The 19,482-nt window shown below is 43.0% G+C and overlaps 1 protein-coding gene across 1 annotated transcript in view; it reads left to right on the forward strand.

Moving 5' to 3' along the window:
- Window positions 1-7,280: 7,280 nt before the first annotated feature.
- endod1 (endonuclease domain containing 1) overlaps window positions 7,281-19,482 on the forward strand; it is a 28,235-nt gene continuing 16,033 nt past the window's right edge. Inside the window, exon 1 of the mRNA XM_008108080.3 lies at window positions 7,281-7,918. Coding sequence (XP_008106287.1) covers window positions 7,601-7,918 — 318 coding nt within the window. The 5' untranslated portion in view covers window positions 7,281-7,600. The remainder of the gene's footprint in view (window positions 7,919-19,482) is intronic.

The raw sequence follows: 19,482 nt of genomic DNA on the forward strand, positions 1-19,482 counted from the left end.
CAATTAGAGATGTCCTGTTCCCTTGATGATAAACTGTAGATTTTGTTTACCAGACGTACGTGTTGTTCCACTAATTCCTTGAGTCACGAAACATGCCGAGATTAAGGTGTCCTTTGTTTTGCTTAACATACAGATGAATGGCAAATGATTACGCAAGTAACAATGTGCACCGATGTCGAGAAGTAAATGTGGTTTTCACTGCTATTTGTTCATGGGTAACCCTAGGAAATTCATGGGGTCACCATAAGTCGTCAGGTGACTTGAAGTCACACAAAAAAGGGTGGCCAGCCCCATCACATTCAAGCGATCGTTGACAAAACAATGACAGAAGTTATTTGTGGCTTGCAGATGCCGCTGGACTACAATTCCCATTAGCCGCACCCAACTGAACCACTGGTGTAGAATTGCTGGGCATTTCAGCCTGATATCTGAAGATCCACCCATTCCCCACTAAGCCAGGCTCAAGTCATTGCTTGCTGAGTAAACATCTTGCATGCCTGAATGTGCCTTCAAAGAGAAGGCATCTTCAACAAGGCTTTTTCAATATGTTGAGTCACTTGTTCGCCTTCCAGGGAGCAAACCATATCGGAATGAAGTGACGCACAACCTCTTCTTCATTTCAAGCATTCTGTGACCATGACCCACATTTGCCTTTGGATTTTGTTTTAAGTTAGGACCTCTTTCTCCTATCAAAGTGCATTATAACGCAGTGTTGATGGGGCCTAGGATTTGCCAAGGCTTGTTGAAATTCAACTCTCCGGATCGAGTACCTAAGGCCAAATCAAGATATTTACCACCTCATGATATAGATCCTCTTTGCCTTGCTAGTTTGGCAGAAGAAGAAAGTGCAAGCTTGGTATTGCCGAAACTGATAGTTTTAATCAAACTTTGCTCAGCTAGATTCATTCTCTCAGGGTGCAACTATAGTATAGGATTAATGCAGTTTGACACCATATTTTAACTGACATGCCTCAATGCAATGGGAGCATGGGAGTTGTAACTTTATAAGACCTTTAGCCTTCTCTGCCAAAGAGTGCTAGTGCTTCACCAAACTGCAACTCTCAAAATTGCATAGCATTGAGTCACAGCTATTAAAGTGATATCAAACTGCATTAATTCTACAGTGTAGATGTGCCCATAGTCTGAAAACTACTTCACAGGGATGTTTTGAAGGGGAAATGGGGAACTAGAAAACCATGTATTCCATCTTGACTTCACCAGAGGAAAGATGGGTTGACTCTGATTGATGGTGATCTTACTGCTGGGTTTTCTTGGTAAAATGTATTCACATTTGTCTTTTGCCTTCATCTGAGGCTGAGAGACTTGCCCAAGGTCACCCAGTGGTTTTCAAATGGCTGAGCAAGGATTTAAACTCCTTTCTTTTGGAATCTTAGTCCATCACTCAAACCACTATACTACACCAATTTCAAATTGAAAGGCAGGGTGTACACATAACTAGCAATTCAGTTATATCTAGCTTCATGATATATCTTCCCAAACCATACACTCAGGACAACCTTCTGAAGTAGCTTGGTTAGAGGGTGCCTTTGAGTTATTTCGGACTTATGGTGCCCTCAAAGAGGACCTATCATTCCTTGGCAAGATTTATTGCCATTGCTTTCCTTTGATATTGGGGGGGGGGATTCAAACGTGAACTTCTAAAATCATGGTCTAGCATTCAAAACCATGACACCATGCTGAGAGAGAAAAATTAATTTGTGCAGGGTTTCCTGGTGAGAGCCATGGACAGATAAACCTCTTAAGTCCCAGGCTCCTTCTACACTGCCAAATAAAATCCAGATTATCTGCTTTGAACTGGATTATATGGCAATGTAGACTCATATAATCCAGTTCAAAGCAGATAATGTGGATAATCTGCTTGGATAACCTGGATTATATGGCAGTGTAGAACGGGCCCCAGTACCAGGCTCCAACCACTATGCTATATTGCCTTACTTAACCATACTTGTAGGGACCTGAACCTCCAAAATTTTAGTCCAAGGCCTTTTTTAATTGAACAGATTGGGATCTGAACATCCTAGATCCAAGGCTCTAACCATTGTGCCATTTTGCCTTACTTAACCAGGCAGATAGGGACCTGAACTCAAGGCTCTAGTCTAAGCATGGGCAAACTTTGGTTGTCCAGGTGTTTTGGACTTAGAGTCATAGAATCATACAGTTGGAAGAGACCTTGTGGGCCATCCAGTCCAACTCGCTGCCAAGAAGCATGAAAATTGCATTCCAAACACCTCCGATAGCTGGTCATCCAGCCTCTGTTTAAAAACATTCAAAGAAGAAGCCTCCACCACTGCTGAACAGATCTCACAGGAAATTTTTCCTAATGTTCAGGTGGAATCTCCTTTCCTGTAGTTTGAAGCTATTGTTCCACATCCTAGTCTCCAAAGCAGCAGAAAACAAACTTTCTCCCTCCTCCTTATGACTTCCCCTCACATACTTATACATGATGCAAAAGCTGGGTTGTAGTTAAACATTAAGATTGCAACTAGACTGATTGATAACTGGCAAATAGAGGGAGACAACATGAACGCAATGACAAACTTTGTATTTCTAGGTGTGAAGATTACTGCAGCGCAGACTACAGCCAGGAAATCAGAAGACGTTTACTTCTTTGGAGGAGAGCAATGACCAATATTGATAAAATAGTGAAGAGTAGGGACATCACACTGGCAATGAAGGTCCGCAAATGATATTCTCAAAGCAATGATATTCTCCATAGTGACCTATGGATGTGAGAGCTGAACCATAAGGAAGGCTGAGCGAAGGAAGATAGACATTTTTGAACTGTGATGTTTAACTGCAGCCCGCTTTTGCACTTTCTTCTTTCACCTTGGTGATAAGGCTCCTCAGCTCTTCCTCACTTTCAGCCATCAAAGTGGTATCATCTGCATATCTGAGGTTGTTAATGTTTCTTCCAGCAATTTTAACTCCAGCCTTGGATTCGTCAAGCCCCGCATGTCGCATGATGTGTTCTGGAAGTTGAAGACCAAAACATCTGGGAACCCCAGGTTGAGAACCACTGCATTACATGAATGCTTATGAATATCACTTGTTCAAAGAGTTGACTTCTAACAAGGACATGCTTTTCTTGACTAGTGGTTTCAAGAGGCTGCCCTGAGGGTGGACTCAGGGCAGCCTCAAAATCAGCAATCATTAAATGCTAGAAATGTAATATATGAAACAATTACAATTAAAATCACATGAAACATTAATTAAAAACACCCATATATAAATCCATTTAAAAGCGTAATTCAAGTCACAATCCAGGTCTGTCCATTATCAGTCATAAAATCATTTTTACCATTTATGCTGCATCTGCTGTTCAAATGCCTGGTCCCACAACCAATTTTTAAGTTTTTTACGAAAGGACATGAAGGATGATTTCATTGGGGAGGGAGTTCCACAGACAGGGGGCCACCACTGAGAAGGCCCTGTCTCTTGTCCCCACCAGTCGTGCTTGCGAAGGAGGTGGGATCAAGAGCAGGGCCTCCCTGGACGATCTTAAACTGCGAGGCAGATAATTACGGGAGATACGTTCGGACAAGTAAGTTGGGCCAGAACTGTTTAGGGCTTTATAGGCTAAAGCCAGCACTTTGAATTGTGCTCGATGGCAGATTGGCAGCCAGTGGAGCTGACACAATAGTGGGGTGGTATGCTCCCTGTACGCCGCTCTGGTGAGCTGGCTGGCTGCTGACCATTGGTTTAGTTGAAGCTTCCGAACAGTTTCAAAGGCAGCCTCACATAGAGTGCATTGCAATAGTCTCTCCAATGCCTGGGGGCCTTCTCCGTGGTGCCCCCCCCCCCCCGGCCCTGGAACTCGCTCCCCAAGGAAATTAGGCAAGCTACCACCTTGGCTGCGTTTAGGAAGAGCCTTAAAACCTGGCTCTTCACACAGGCCTTTGGATAAGAACTGCCCATCTGTATGATAAATACTGGTTTGGTCTCCACTTTCTGATTGGTTGCACTTTTGCTTTATTAATTTTCTGATATACCTCAGGGTCTACCCCAGTCCAAATCCCCCACGATTTTGCAGCACTTTATCAACTACCTCATGTTAACAAAACTCACTTAGTGCACTTTTGCCCAGTTCATTTTTATGATCTTATTGCTGTACTTATTGTCGTTTTTAATTTATGTTGTTTACCAATGTTTTGCTATTTTTTATGTTAATGTTTTCATGCACGCGGTTTTTGTTATTTGATGTTTTCGGTTTTTTATTGTATTGTCTGGACTTTCGCCCCATGTAAGCCGCCCCGAGTCCCTTCAGGGAGATGGAGGGAGGATTTAAGAATAAAGATTATTATTATTATTGTATGACACAGCAAACAAGATAGATATGCTGGATTTCGTTTCACAAGTCGAACACTTCCCAAGTGTCTAGGACTGTGTGATGTATTTTCGGATGATGCACGCAGATCCCAGTAGGGTGGCCTTTTGCAGTTAGCAGATCGTAATTTTGTCAATGTCTATGGTTTCCAAATGCTGGCTGAGATCTTTTGGCACGGCACCCAATGTGCCCATCACCACCGGGACCACCTGCACTGGTTTCTTCCAGAGTCTTTGAAGTTCAATCTTGTGGTCCTGATAACAGCTGAGTTTTTCCTGTTGTTTTTCGTCAATGCAACTGTCACCTGGGATGGCAACATCAATGATCCAAACCTTTTTATTTTCCACAACTGTGATGTCTGGTGTGTTGTGTTCTAGAACTTTGTCAGTCTGGATTCGGAAGTCCCACAGTATCTTTGCGTGCTCATTTTCCAATACTTTTGCAGGTTTGTGATCCCACCAGTTCTTTACTGCAGGGAGGTGGTACTTGAGGCATAAGTTCCAATGAATCATTTGGGCCACATAGTTGTGCCTCTGTTTGTAGTCTGTCTGTGCGATTTTCTTACAGCAGCTGAGGAGATGATCAATGGTTTCGTCGGTTTCCTTGCACAGTCTGCATTTTGAGTCATCAGCACCTATGGGGAGATTATTATTATTATTGTTCGGTGGGGTGTAACATGAGTGTGGACCACCGTGGCCAAGTCAGACTTCCCAAGGTATGGGTGCAACTGGCGCACAAGTTTTAATTCTGCAAAAGCTCCCCTAGCCACTGCTGGACCCGGGCATGGGCAAACCTGGACCCTCCAGGTGTTTTGGACTATTAGGTGTTGTGGTAATCTCTGAGCGGTTAGACTCAATTTAACCCTCTGTGGGGAGATTCCACCAAAAATGCAGCAGAGTAGTGAAAGTAAACTTTCAAAAACAGCAGATACTTACACGTGGTGGTCAAAGAGAAGCCCTTTTCCAGTTAGGATGACAATCGATTGCAGAAGCTCAATAAAAGTTCAAAAAGCATTTATTCAGATAAAAAGAATTCCATTGTAGATAGAAAGGTTTGGGAGCTGTCTATCTTTCTAGACTAGTTTCTAAGAAAAAATAAGAAAGGAAAAATAACAAACATCTAGATAGTCACATCTTGCCTGGGGGGAAGGCAAGGTGCTGTTGTTAGCTTGGAGAACAAAGGGAGAAGACTGAACCAAAATGGTTCCAACCTCATGGTCCAGTTTGTTGGGGCCATAAAACATTCTGATCAATGAGAAGTTAGTGTCCCTGAAGATTCACATTTGTACTAACTTCAAAGTAAGGGATGTGACATAAACAGGATCGAAAGAGGGGAAATACAGTAAAGCCTATCTAGGCATGCTTTGGAAACAGGGAAAGGATTCCCTCAATCTAATCCTATCATCTTATCTAACTATATTTAGACCTGAGTAGTCCAGGGTGATTCCCAACATTAGGAACTGTGGGGCATACCTGGAGGGCCCATGTTTGCCCAAGCCTGGACTAGAGGTGTTTAGAGGGTCAGATATATTGCCTTAGTTAACCCAACAAGCATGCTGCTGCTGCTCAGTCGTTTAGTTGTCTCCGACTCTTCGTGACCTCATGGACCAGTCCACGCCAGAGCTCCCTGTCAGCCGTCACCGCCCCCAGTTCCTTCAAGGTCAAGCCAGTCACTTCAAGGATACTGTCCATGCATCTTGCCCTTGGTTGGCCTCTCTTCCTTTTTCTTCCATTTTCCCCAGCATCGTGATCTTTCCAAGCTTTCCTGTCTCCTCATGATGTGGCCAAACTACTTCATCTTTGCCTCTAATATCTTTCCCTTCAGTGAGCAGCCGGGCATTATTTCTTTGAGAATGGACTGGTTGGATCTTCTTGTGGTCCAAGGCACTCTCAGGATTTTCCTCCAGCACCAGAGTCCAAAAGCGTCTATCTTCCTTCGCTCAGCCTTCCTTATGGTCCAGCTCTCGCATCCATAGGTTACTATGGGGAATACCATTGCTTTAACTATGAGGACCTTCGTTGCCAGTGTGATGTCTCTGCTCTTCACTATTTTGTCAAGGTTGGCCATTGCTCTCCTCCCAAGAAGGAAACGTCTTCTGATTTCCTGACTGCAGTCTGCATCTGCAGTGATCTTCACGCCTAGAAATATAAAGTCTGTCACTGCCTCCACGTTTTCTCCCTCTATTTGCCAGTTATCAATAGGTGTAGTTGCCATGATCTTGGTTTTCTTGACGTTTACCTGCAACCTAGCTTTTGCACTTTCTTCTTTCACCTTGGTGATAAGGCTCCTCAGCTCCTCCTCGCTTTCGGCCATCAGAGTGGCATCATCTGCATACCTAAGGTTGTTAATGTTTCTTCCAGCAATTTTAACTCCGGCCTTGGATTCCTCAAGCCCCGCATGTTGCATTATTATTATTATTATTATTATTCGGGGGGATGTAACATGAGCATGGACCACCGTGGCCAAGTCAGACTTCCCAAGGCATGGGTGCAACTGGCACACAGGTTTTAATTCTGCAAAAGCTCCCCTGGCCACCGCTGAGACCTGGGCATGGACAAACCTGGACCCTCCAGGTATTTTGGACTATTAGGAACTGTGGGGCACACCTGGAGGGCCCATGCTTGCCCATGCCTGGACTAGAGGTGTTTAGAGGTTCTTAATTAACCCAACCTTAGTTAATCCAACAAGCATACTGGAGGGCATAGAGCCTAATGGTTGTGGTCTTGGACTGGAGCCTCAGCTTGCCTTCTCTTTGGCGGGCAGTGGGCAGCCAAGCCCTCCTCCAGGGAAGGACACTCTCGCGAAGCCCCTCCACCCGGCGCGTGTTTGTGCGTGGGCGCGCAGTGCCTGCTGCTGCATTGCAGTCCCCTCCGCCCTCCCTCCCTCCTCCGACTCCGTGGATGGCCAGCAGCCAAAAGAGCTCGCCTGCCACCCAGCCACCCATCCAGCCAGCCTCCCTCTTCCCTTCCTTGGGCTGAGTGACGTTTGGAGAAGGCGGCGGCTTGCTTGATCTCCTCCTCCTCTGCCTCTCGCCGCCGCCCTGAGGTTTCGCCCGCCTTGCTTCCTTCCCCTGCGTGACTCTGAGCGCGTGCAGAGCGCGTCCCCCTACTTTGCGCGCTTGCGGCGTGTGTCACCGCGTTTGGGCCCGGCTTTTAAGCTCCCCCCGTGGCGCATCGCCCTGTCGTCTCTCATTGCCTTTTTGTACCAGCCGGAGCCCAGACTTGGACACCTGCTCTTTTGGGTTCACCCTGCAAAATGGGGCTCTCCCACCTCCTCCCTTGCCTCTCCTTGGTCGCCCTTTTGGTCGCCTTGCCCGGTCCCTCTCGGTCCGAAGTGATCGCCAAGGAGGAAGCCGGCTTCGGAGACTGCGACGCTTTCTTCTACCAGAAGACCCCTCCGGAAGGATTCCAGCACTTCCCGAAGGTGGTCAAGATCTGCCAGAAGTACCACAACCAGCCCCACTTCGCCACCCTCTACAGCACCCAGGACCGCATCCCGCTCTACTCGGCTTTCCGGTACCAAGAGGCGACCCAATGCTGCCCAGAAGAGGCCTCTTGGATGGTGGAGCCCCAGGTGAGGAGCCAAAGTTGGGTTTGGGGTGGTGGGCCTCTTTCCCATTCAAAGCCAAGGCGGTTCTCAAGAAGAGCATATAGTCGTGTCTCAGTGGAGTGAAGTCCTATCCCACTCTAGGCCAGAAGTCAAGAAGGATGTTGACAAGCTAGAACAGGCATGGGCCAACTTGGGCCCATCAAGGGTTTTGGACTTCAACTCCCACCATTCCTCACAGCCTCAGGCCCCTTCCTTTTCCCCCTCAGCGCTTAAGCGGCTGAGGGGGAAAAGGAAAGGGCCTGAGGTTGTGAGGAATGGTGGGAGTTGAAGTCCAAAATCTTTGGAGGGCCCAATTTTACCCATGCTAGAACCTCTCCAGAGAAAGGTGACCAAACATACTCCACAATCTGGAAGTCAAGCTCATCTTAAGGATGCTAGGTATGTTTAATGTGTTGTTCAAGGCTTTCACGGCCGGAATCGCTGCATTGCTGTGATTTTTCTGGGCTGTATGGCAGTGATCCAGAAGCATTCTTTCCTGATGTTTCACCCTCATCTGTGGCAGGCATCCTCAAAGGTTTTGAGGTCTTTGGAGACTAGGAAGTGAAGTTTATATATCTTCCGAAGTCCAGGGTGGGAGAAAGAACTCTTGTCTGCGAATGTTGCAACTGGTCACCTTGATTAGCATCAAAAAACCTTGCAGCTTCAAAGCCTGGCTGATGAACCAACCTGGACACAGCACATTCTGGGAACACAGAAATGCCTGACCACTCTAACAACTGCCATGTCAGACGATATGGAGAAGCCATTGAAATCCACAAGCATGTGGACCATTTCAACAGAAAGGGGGAAACCATGAAAATGAACAAAATCTGGCTACCAGGATTTTTAAAAAAACTCTAAAATCAGGACAGTAAATAAAGAACAACATTAAAAAAATGGGAATTCCAGACATGAAACAATCAGGACCAACAAAGGACTTTGAAGCTGCAAGGCTAATCAAGGTGATCAATTGCAACATTCACACTTGCCTCAAACAGACAAGAGCTCTGTCTTCCACCTTGGACCTTCCACAGATATATAAACACCACTTGCATAGTTTCCAAGAAACCTCACAACCTCTGTGGATGCCTGCCATAGATGTGGATGAAACGTCAGGAGAGAATGCTTCTGGAACATGGCTATCCAGCCTGGAAAACACACAGCAACCCAGTGCTTCTGGCCACGAAAGCCTTCAACAACACATAGGTATGTTTAGCTTGGAGAAAAGAAGATGCAGAGTGGACATGATAGCCATGTTTAATTATTTGAAAGGATGTCATATTGAGGAGCGGGCAGGTTAGAGACACCACAAAGCAATGGATGCAAACTGTAGGAAAAGAGATCCCACCTAAACATTAGGAAGAAATTCTTGGCGGAAAGAGCTGTTCAGTAGTGGAATATGTTGCCTTGGAGTATAGTAGAATCTGGAGTGTTGTGTGGTCATATTCAAGCAACATTTTCTCCTGACGTTTCACCTGCATCTGTGACTGGCATCTTCATAGTAGAGTCTTCTTCTCTGGAGGTTTTAAAGCAAAGGCTGGATGACCATCTGCCAGGAGTGCTGTAATTGTGTGTTCCTGTATGGCAAAATGGGATTGAATTGGGTTGCCCTTGTGGTCTCTTCCAACTTTATGGTTCTGTGATTCCATTTCATGACATGATTTAGTTTTGGGGGTTTGCCTTTGCCTGGCTGAGAGAACATGACTTGCCCAAGATCCTAAGAATGGTAGATCTGGGAGGAATCCCAGAGATAATCGGACCAACCCCCATGCTATTGCAACAGAAGAGTATTCTTTGCAAATGCAGTATGGTTAGTTAGCTTCTCCTTGAATATATCCAGTGAAGGATATATCTCCAGAGGCAGTTTCGTTGGGTGCATCTATACCAGGCAAACTTTGGTCCTCCAGGTGTTTTGGACTTCAGTTCTCACAATTCTAGGAATCCAAAGGCATTATACAATCTGTGTTGAATATTCTCCCATCATTGCATGACTCTTATCAGTCATGAATAAAATGATCCTTTAGCCTTGCTTCACTATCTGTTTCGTCATGGATGATTGCAAACCCTTGTCTACTTGGTTCACATGGTACTTTATTTAAGTAAGGGCAACAGTTAGAATAAGCACCTGGAAAATCCATTCATAAAAGTAATTGTCTTATTTCAGGGATGGGCAAACTTTGGCCCTCCAGGTGTTTTGGACTTCAACTCCCACAATTCCTACAATTCCTCCCACAATTGTGGGAGTTGAAGTCCAAAACACCTGGAGGGCCAAAGTTTGCCCATCCCTGATCTACACTGTTGGGGTAATAATAATAATAATAATAATAATAATAATAATGATACATCACCTGAGACACCACTGCCATGGCTCAGTGCTGTGGAATCCTGGGAATTGTTATTTCACAAGGTCTTTTAGCCTTCTCTGTCAAACCACGCTGGTGCCTTACGAAACCACAACTCCCAGGATTCCTTAGCACTGAGCCATGGCAGTCAAATTGCATTCATTCTACAGTGTAGATGTACCTCTTCTGGTTTCAGAGGCTGAATGGGAATTTGAACCCCCTGAGATGCATCCACACTTGGGGCCCTGTCTACACTGCCATGTAATGCAGATTGAAATTGCATTATATGGCAGTGTAGGTGGGGCTGTAGAATTAAAACTGATTAGACCCCACTTTACTCATCATGGCTCAATACTATAAGGAATCATGGGACCCAGGATTTTTGGCTGGAAAAAACAGAGACTTTGTAAAACTAGTAGGAATCCACACCTTCCATAATTCCATAACCATGGCAGTTAAAGAGGAGTCAAACTGCATTAACATTACAATGTAGATGCACCCTAGCTAGGTTCAGCGCTCAAACCACCACACCATGGTGGATGGGGAGCATTGCCAAAATAGCAATAAGGTTTGACAATCAGGGAGCAACTGTTCATGAGTTTTTCTGCTACCTAGTTACCGAATGAAAATATTGAGTACATTGAGTGGTACGTTTCTCTGCAGAATTAATATATAGTGTTTGCATTCATATATTCCATGATGTACTATACAGCTTCAGTCTTCATGGAAGACCATGTCCCAAAACTCTTTTCTAAATTATTTTTGGCATCTTGTTTGCTCAATATCAATATCAATATCGGAAAGCTTTCCAACTCTCAAATAGGTGACATCTTTCACCTAGAGAAGGGATACGCTTTCCAAATTATAGTAAGGGACACTTGGTAATTCTTTTTTTTTATTTTTTTATTTTTTTATTGAGTTTTCAAATAAAATTTACAGTACGTGATTAAGAACACATTGGGTTCTTAGAGGAAAAAGTGCAATGAGTGAGTAGATATTGAAGAAATAGAGAAAAAAGAGAGAAAAAAAAGATGGAAAGTAAAGTAAAATAAACAGAGATATATATATAAAAAAAAAGAGAATTGATCACTTCCATCTCTCACACAGATACTTAAAGAAAAATTCCTATCTTTAATTAGTCTTTCCGTTCGTTCTGCTTTGGTGTCAGCCTTTTCTCTTTTTATTTATTTATTTTTATTTTATTAAGTTCTTCCATCATTAACGTTGGAATTTCTATTGGGGTTAAATTAGCACCTTCATTTGCCTTTCAATCAAAAAATTCTTAACCAGGTCCCAGTTTGTTTGCTTTTTGGGAATGCCATAGTTATTTTTGAGTAAATACGTCAATTTATCCATGTTCATTATTTCCAAAATCTTGACTAGCCATTGGCTCAGCTCCGGAATTTCTTTCTTTTTCCAATATCTGGCATAGACTATTCTTGCAGCTGTTATGAGATAATTGAAGAGAATTTCTTTATCTTTGTCCTTTTCTATATTAATCATCCCCAGAAGGAAGTATTTGGGATCTAATTCTATATTAATTTGCAACATCTTTTGTATTGCTTGATGGATTTTCTTCCAATAGATTTTCGTCTTTTTACAAGTCCACCAACAGTGATAAAATGTACCCACTTGATCATTACATTTCCAACATTTATTTGAGATTTTCTTATTGAAATTTGATAACTTTTGGGGGGTCAGATACCAGCGGTAGAACATTTTGATCCAGTTTTCTTTTAATTCGGTTGCATAGGTGAATTTCAATCTAAAGTTCCAGGCCTTTTCCCATTCTGTTAGATGTATTGTTTTACCTAGGTTTTGGGCCCATTTGATCATGCTTTCTTTTATTGGAACCGTTTCCATTTCCCATTCTATTAACTTTGTATAGATTATAGATATTTGTTTTTTTTCCATTTTCATTACCTTGTCCCAAAAACTCTCTTTTTCTGGTAATTCTTGAAATGAGGAAATGAGAGGGGCAGGAGGGTTCAGATTCCTATGGAAATTGTTTACCTAGTTACGAAATATGGAACTCCCTGCCATATGATGTGATGGTCACTTGTCATCCTTGAAAGAGGTATTTTTAATAGTGTCAGAAGTGACTTGAGAACATACTGCAAGTTGCTTCTGGTGTGAGAGAATTGGCTGTCTACAGAGACGTTGCCCAGGGGACGCTCGGATGTGTTACTGGGAGGCTTTTCTCATGTGCCCGCAAGCTAGAGCTGACAGACGGAAGCTCACCCCTTCTCGCAGATTTGAACTGGCAACCTTCAGGTCAGCAACTCAACCTTCAGGTCAGCAGTTCACAATGGTTTAACCCATTGCGCCACCACAGCTCCCTCTTGAAAGAGGGATGCAACCATTCATGTTGATTTAGGTTTCTGTGGGTGTGACATGCAGAGTGCTGCATTTCAGTGTGGAGCTCCAGTTTCTGAGACCTTCCATGCCTCCTTCAATGGCAAATTGTGGTTCATCACTTGGTGAAAGTCTCTGCTTTAGGCCAGATACCTGCATGATGTATGTTGTCACACTGAGGGACGTACAGTATTTGAAAACACTAACACAAAATATCAACCAAACTTGAAACTAGCAGTCATGTCAAATTTTATTTTTTAATGTCTGTGGATGCATCTGCCCTGCAGAATCAATCCAGTTTGACTCTACTGTAACTGCTATGGTTCAGTGTTATGGAATCCTGGGAAATGTAGTTTGATGAGGTACCAGCAGTTGCTGGCAGAGAAGGTTAAAGATTTTGTATAACTACAACTCCTATGATTCCATGGCATTGAGTTGCAACAGTTGCAGACAAACTGAATGAATTCTGTAGTGTAGATACATCCTATGTTTGAATGATAGTTTTAGAACTGTTTCATTTGTCTTTATGGCCTGAATTTCTATTCTGCTTAAGAGTATCATTACTCAGCTCTCCTTTCTCAGCTTAATCCTCACAACAGTCCTGCGAAGTAGGTTAAGTTGAGAGCAAGAACAACTGTTCCAGATTTAACTAACTAGCACATTTTCTTGTATATTGTACAACCAGAAAGCAGGGAGAACAAGTTGTGACATGGAAATGACATGCTCAGACACAGGTACATGTTTCTCACATCCTGCGGTTTCACATTTTCCATATTTAAATCAAAGACTGTGGGTTAAGCTGAAGCGAATGACAAAATGATACTCCCCTCCAAAATATTAGAATATGTAAGGTGGCCCAAAGGGAAATGCCACCTTCAGCAAATCTGTGTCCTGAAGCAGTTGCTTCACTTAAGGATAAGGATAGCTCTGTTCAATGGCATCTCCACTTTATACTCGCAAGAATCCTGTAAAGCAGATTGGGTTGCAAAATAGTCATGCCAAATGATATGCGCAAGCAAGGATTCAGACTCAGGACTCTCCTTTCCTTATTCATTATTCAGGAGCCCTCGGTGGCGCAATGGGTTAAACCCTTGTGCCGGCTGAACTTCTGACTGAAAGGTCAGTAGTTCGAATACGAGGAGCAGGGTGAGCTCTTGTCTGTCAGCTCCAGCTTCCCATGCAAGGACATGAGAGAAGCCTACCACAGGATGGTAAAACATCAAACATCCAGGCATCCCTTGAGCAACGTTCTTGCAGACGGTCAATTCTCTCACACCAGAAGTGACTTGCAGTTTCTCAAGTTGCTCCTGACATGAAAAAAATTCATTATTCAACCCTTGTTGAGCAATAAGTAATCCTTTGTTTTGAAATGGCTTCACACGTATGGTGGCAATCATGTGCTTTACTTGTCATTGCACCTGCGTGACGTCCATCCGGAGTCTCTTGAAAGTGTGTGTGCAATGTCAGAAGAATGTTGGGTTGTTGTGCCTTCAGAGTCATAGTCCAGTGCTCAAACCACCACACCATGTTGACTCTACCTTGACTTTGATGTGGTAAAGGTTAATGTCAAAACGGTGTACATGAGGCATTTTACCACTCAAATGCTACTACAAAAGTTCCACTTTACACGTCATTTTAAAAACACTTTAAAATGCTTTCTCAAGTCGCACCATCCTGGCATCTCCATAGGGATGTTGCTTGCGGCGATACGTTGAGCAAAGTATCTTAGATACACCGAATTCAGGAAGTTGAGGAAGTGATTATGAGGCACGAGAAGGAAGTAGGTTCCACAATGTCAGAAATGACCAGGGTGGCAGGAATTTTAATTAAATTCATCCACTTATCACGAGTATCTCCTCATGATACGTTGATTCAAATACCCATGTGCGAAAAGTATAAAATGGGTGGAGAATAGCTTTTAATTTTACATGCTTTAAATAAGCTTTTATTTTAAGCTTTTAATAGCTTTTAATGTTAAAGAAGCCAACATATTTCATAGCTTACTAAAGATCTGTCAGAGGGCATGTTTCATTAGCTCAAGGAGATATGTATGGTCCACCCTTTCAGTATTTTTGAGTGGATAAGGAGAGGAAGGAATGTTATCCTGCCATATTGTGTAGAGGGTAATCTTGTAATACAGCCAGTACTCCACATTTATTAGAGTTAGGGGTGCAAGAGCCCTGCGAAAGTGGAAACAATTGAATTAAAAAATACTATTCTTGATCGGCGAGAATACTTCCCTAGGAATCTTTAGATCCTCTAGTATGACGCTGAGGCCAACTTCCACCAGATATTGACCCCATAATTAAAATTATAGAATCATAGAATGATAGAGTTGGAAGAGACCTCATGGGCCATCCAGTCCAACGCCCTGCCAAGAAGCAGGAAATCACATTCAAAGCACCCCCGACCGATGGCCATCCAGCCTCTGCTTAAAAGCCTCCAAAGAAGGAGCCTCCACCACACTCTGTGGCAGAGGGTTCCACTGGAATAGAACTGAAATAACTAGAGATTCCTGGAAAGGAACACATTGGTCCTTCTGCATTACTCTACGGTCAACTTTCATCATAGGGTTGTACTAGAGGATCTGGAATTTCATAGAGACAACATTTTAATAAAATATACTGATAACCAATTTGCAAAAAATCAAACCTGCAGAAGTGGAGGGACAACTGTAGTTGGACGTTATGTCTATAGTAATGCAAATGAACATCATTTACCAGATTCTAGTCTAAAGCATGTCAAAGAAGGTTTCATAGAATCAAGGAGGCTGCTGTCCGAAGCTCTCATATAGCAGAAATATGAAAAAACAAAGAGGAATTTTGGGCCCAGTTGGGGGAATAAATCTGCTGGAATATAGCGCTGCTGTGATTGTATGTTCTGTTGGAAATGCAACAATGCTTACCAAAGAAGAGTGAAGAATTGCTCATACTGGGCAGTAGAAGTAGAGTTAGATAGTTTGAGTTACCCAAAGTGTATCCCCTATATCTCTATCTATTTTGACCCCTCTGTGATGTATACTGATACTCTTAAAGACGTTTCTCCAGATCTTCTTCTTTCCACGACTCCTTGCTCAACCTTGGTTAGATTAGCACCCTAGCATTCCTATCTTAGAATGGAGTTCCTACAATAAAGCTTAGTTTCTGTTTCCAAGCCATTGGCGTGTTTGTTCCTTAAATCAAGATTTCTAACCACTGAATGCACTCTAATGTGTTTCAATAGTCAACATTTCCTCCCCCCCCCCCCAAAAAAAAAAAAAGAGAGAGAAAAGGAATGAGAGCTCTTGTCATTCCTAGGGCATTTACACTGGCAACTTAATCTGAAGCCAATTTGGACATTATGCTCCAGAATGTCTGTAAATCATCCATGATGGCACATGTACTGGGCCAAATTCTGTGCAATGTTATGCCATTGTCCATGTAGGCCAGCTTTGCCAGCTCTGCATTGGCACCCAAATCTGTGATCAACACAAAGGGATCTTGCTCCCAATCCATGTTGATCACATGGGGATGGGGCAGCGTTTGAAGTGTGAACAGATTGACTCAGACCTGATACAGCTGTCCACACAGCGAAAGAACCCGAGGCCGCTCTGGTATTTCTGGGCTACACCAGACTTTACTCTGAATTTGTTCACCTTGGTGCAAAGAGTGCATCTACACTGTAAAATTAATGAAGTTTGGCACCACTTCAACTGTCATGGTTCTATACTATGGGAGTTGTAGTTTAGTGACATAACAGCAGTCTGGTAAATTACAACTCCCATGATTTCATACAATGGATCCATGAAGGTTAATGTAGTGCAAACTGCATCTATTATATAGTGTAGATAAATAGACATACATTATCCAGACGTCCAGCATTGGCTTTGGGATGAGTCTGCCCGTTATTTTATTTATTTTTGCTGGTGTAGATATGGCCTTTGTCTCTATTATTCTGGATTCAAAGGATAGTATTAGCAATCTTTTTCCTGTGCATGTTTGAGAGAAAAAGCTCATTTCAAAACTGTTGTTATTGTGTGCCTTCGAGGTGATTCAGACTTGTGAGAATCTTCTCCTTCCAAGAGTTATCAAGAGGAAGTTTGTTGTTGGCTTCTTCGAAAGCTGAGAGAGAGTGACTTGCTCAAAGTTGCCCTGTGGGTTTCCATGCTTGACTTGAAACCTAACATTAAAACAGTGGAAGATTTTCTGTCTTGTGGTTCAGTCACTAATTAGGAAACACACTGTAGTCAAGAAATTAGAAAAAGCTGAAAACCTGAAGGGCACCTGCTCTTCTAAAGTGAAAAATGTATCATTAAATAGATTAAATAAATATAGTCAGAATCACACAGGCCATAGATAGTATTTCTGATTTCTGTGTATGGGTTTAAAAGCTGGATAGTCAAGAAAGCTGATAGGAATTAAACAAAGTCATTTAAAATGTGATGCTGAAGAAGAGTTCTCTAGATAGATACCATAGACAGTTAAAAAGACAAATAAACAGGACCTAGGACAAATTAGGTCTGAACTCGTCATAAATCCAAGGTGAATGAAGCAGTCATGTTTTGGACATATCATGAGATGTGTGACTCATTAGAAAGAGCAATAATAATAAATTAGAAGGAGCCCTGGTGGTGCTGTGGGTTTAACGTTTGTGCCTGCAGGACTGCTGACCTGAAGGTTGGGTTGTTGACCTGAAGATTGCTGGTTCGAATCCAACCCGGGGAGAGCACGGATGAGCTCCCTCTATCAGCTCCAGCTCCATGCGGGGACAAGAGAGATGCCTCCCACAGGATGGCTAAAACAGTTTCTCAAATTGCTCCTGACACGAAAAAAATAAAATAAAAGGCAGTAGGAAGAAAGGGAGTCCCACTGCAGATGGATTGATTCATGGATGCCATGAAAGTTCACTTGATTCCTGGAAGTTCACTTGATAGCAAATAACAGCAACAAGAACTTGCAGAATCCTATTGTAACACTCAAATCTCATGTAAAGTGTCTCTTGTAATTTTATGACACCTTTCCACTCCCAGTTTGTATACTGGCCATGGGCATATTGTGGAAGGTATCATCCCAAAACAAGTAATATTCCCATGCTCCTGGTCCTCGGATGGGCTTCAGAGGCACTTCCCAGGCTTTTCTTGCATTGCTGCCTACAATTGTCAGGAGAAGAGGAGCTTCGTGCCAATCTCTGCCATGACCTCTGCAGTAGGCAAACAATCCCTGACTCTAATACAAAAAGAAGCAGAATGAATAGGAAAGCAAAGGGTGAGAGAGAGGGCAAACGTCAGCCTGACTTCACATACAAACATATCCCATTGTGTCCGCCTGGCTCATCTTTAGCAGAGAGTCTGCAAAAGATGCATTGTCGGGGGAAGCATCCAGGCCTTGCAGCCTGATTGTGATGACGCTCTTCACCATTCATCAAGGCCAGCGAATGCTTCACAGTGATAAACCCACTTAACTTCCTTGCCTGCATACACATGCACACGCCCTTCCTGCTGGCTCTGTGCAGAGTGGTTTTATTGTTGGTGCCGAGCTGGGAATGTAACTGCGTTTGATGGGGTTAATAATTGGGAAGAGATCACAGCAATGAGCCTGAACTGTTTTTCCCTAAGAGTGCATCTATACTGTAGAATGAATTGCAGTTTGACATCACTTTAATTGCCAAGACTCTATGCTACTGAATAATGAAAGCTGTCATTTTACGAAGTCTTTAGCCTTCCCTGCCAAACTGGGCTAGTGCCTCAGCAAACTACAACTTCCAGGATTCCAGAGCATTGAGCCACAACAATGAAAGGAATGTCAAGCTGCATTAATCGTACAAAGTAGCAGCAGCTCTCATTATATCCCCTTGGATGGCTCTTATAGTTCTCACTGTCTTCTTAGACAACCCAGATACCAGAACTTAGGAGCTGGTACAAGGCAGAAGATACCAAATAATGTGAACACACCCAACTAACAGGTAGATTTTGGAGTATAGCAACCAGCTATATTCTACTATGGTAATGCTGCTGATTGTTAAGGGATGTGAACATGTGCAAAGATATATGATACATGGTGGGGTAGATGCAAATAGTGATGCCTTTTCTGTTAATCTTCGTAAGGTACTGTATAAATATATAGCTGCTGTTACCGTATGCTGGCTTTGAACTAGGTTTGAAATGTTCCTTAGCACCTTTCTTCTGCTCAGAGAGAAATTAAAGGGAGTTGCTTTCTTTACTCGGAGGTGTTTTTAATTGGGCCAAACACACTGAGACATTTTGACATTAATAATAATAATAATAATAATAATAATAATAATAATACATAACTTTATTCTTATACCCCGCCACCATCTCCCAAATGGGACTCGGGACGGCTTACATATGGGACAAATGCCCATAGACACAAATACAAACAATCCATCAAAGTAAAAAATGTAGATTAAAATAAAAACATAGTAAAAAATAACAAAGCAGTTAAAAACACAAATTCAATAAAACTTAAGAATATAAAACAGCCACGTAAACACTACTCAGAAAAGGAAGACAGGAGACAGTGGCAGAGTTTGCTAAAGGAAATGTAACTTGGGGCATCAGTGTTTAAGCCACTTTCCTGCAGACCTTGAAGAAACAAACTCAAAAGATTTTTTTAAATGGATAGTGAAAAAGGAGACATGTCAGTCTGCTTTCTCTGGGCATTGCTGGTGGCTGGTGACTTTGCCATTGGATGGGGTGGAGTTCTCCCTTGTATCAGTCTAGAGGAGGAGAAGGATGAATGCTAGAGATATCCACCAGCCAAGTGGGAAAGGAGTGTCGCAGCTGGGAGCGTTGGCCGTGAACTGTTTTGAAAGAAACCTTTCTGCTGCATACAGCTAAAATTCAGATTAAGGGCC

The sequence above is a fragment of the Anolis carolinensis genome, chromosome 3 (genome assembly GCF_035594765.1).
Source record: "Anolis carolinensis isolate JA03-04 chromosome 3, rAnoCar3.1.pri, whole genome shotgun sequence".
Classification (NCBI taxonomy): Eukaryota; Metazoa; Chordata; class Lepidosauria; order Squamata; family Dactyloidae; genus Anolis; species Anolis carolinensis.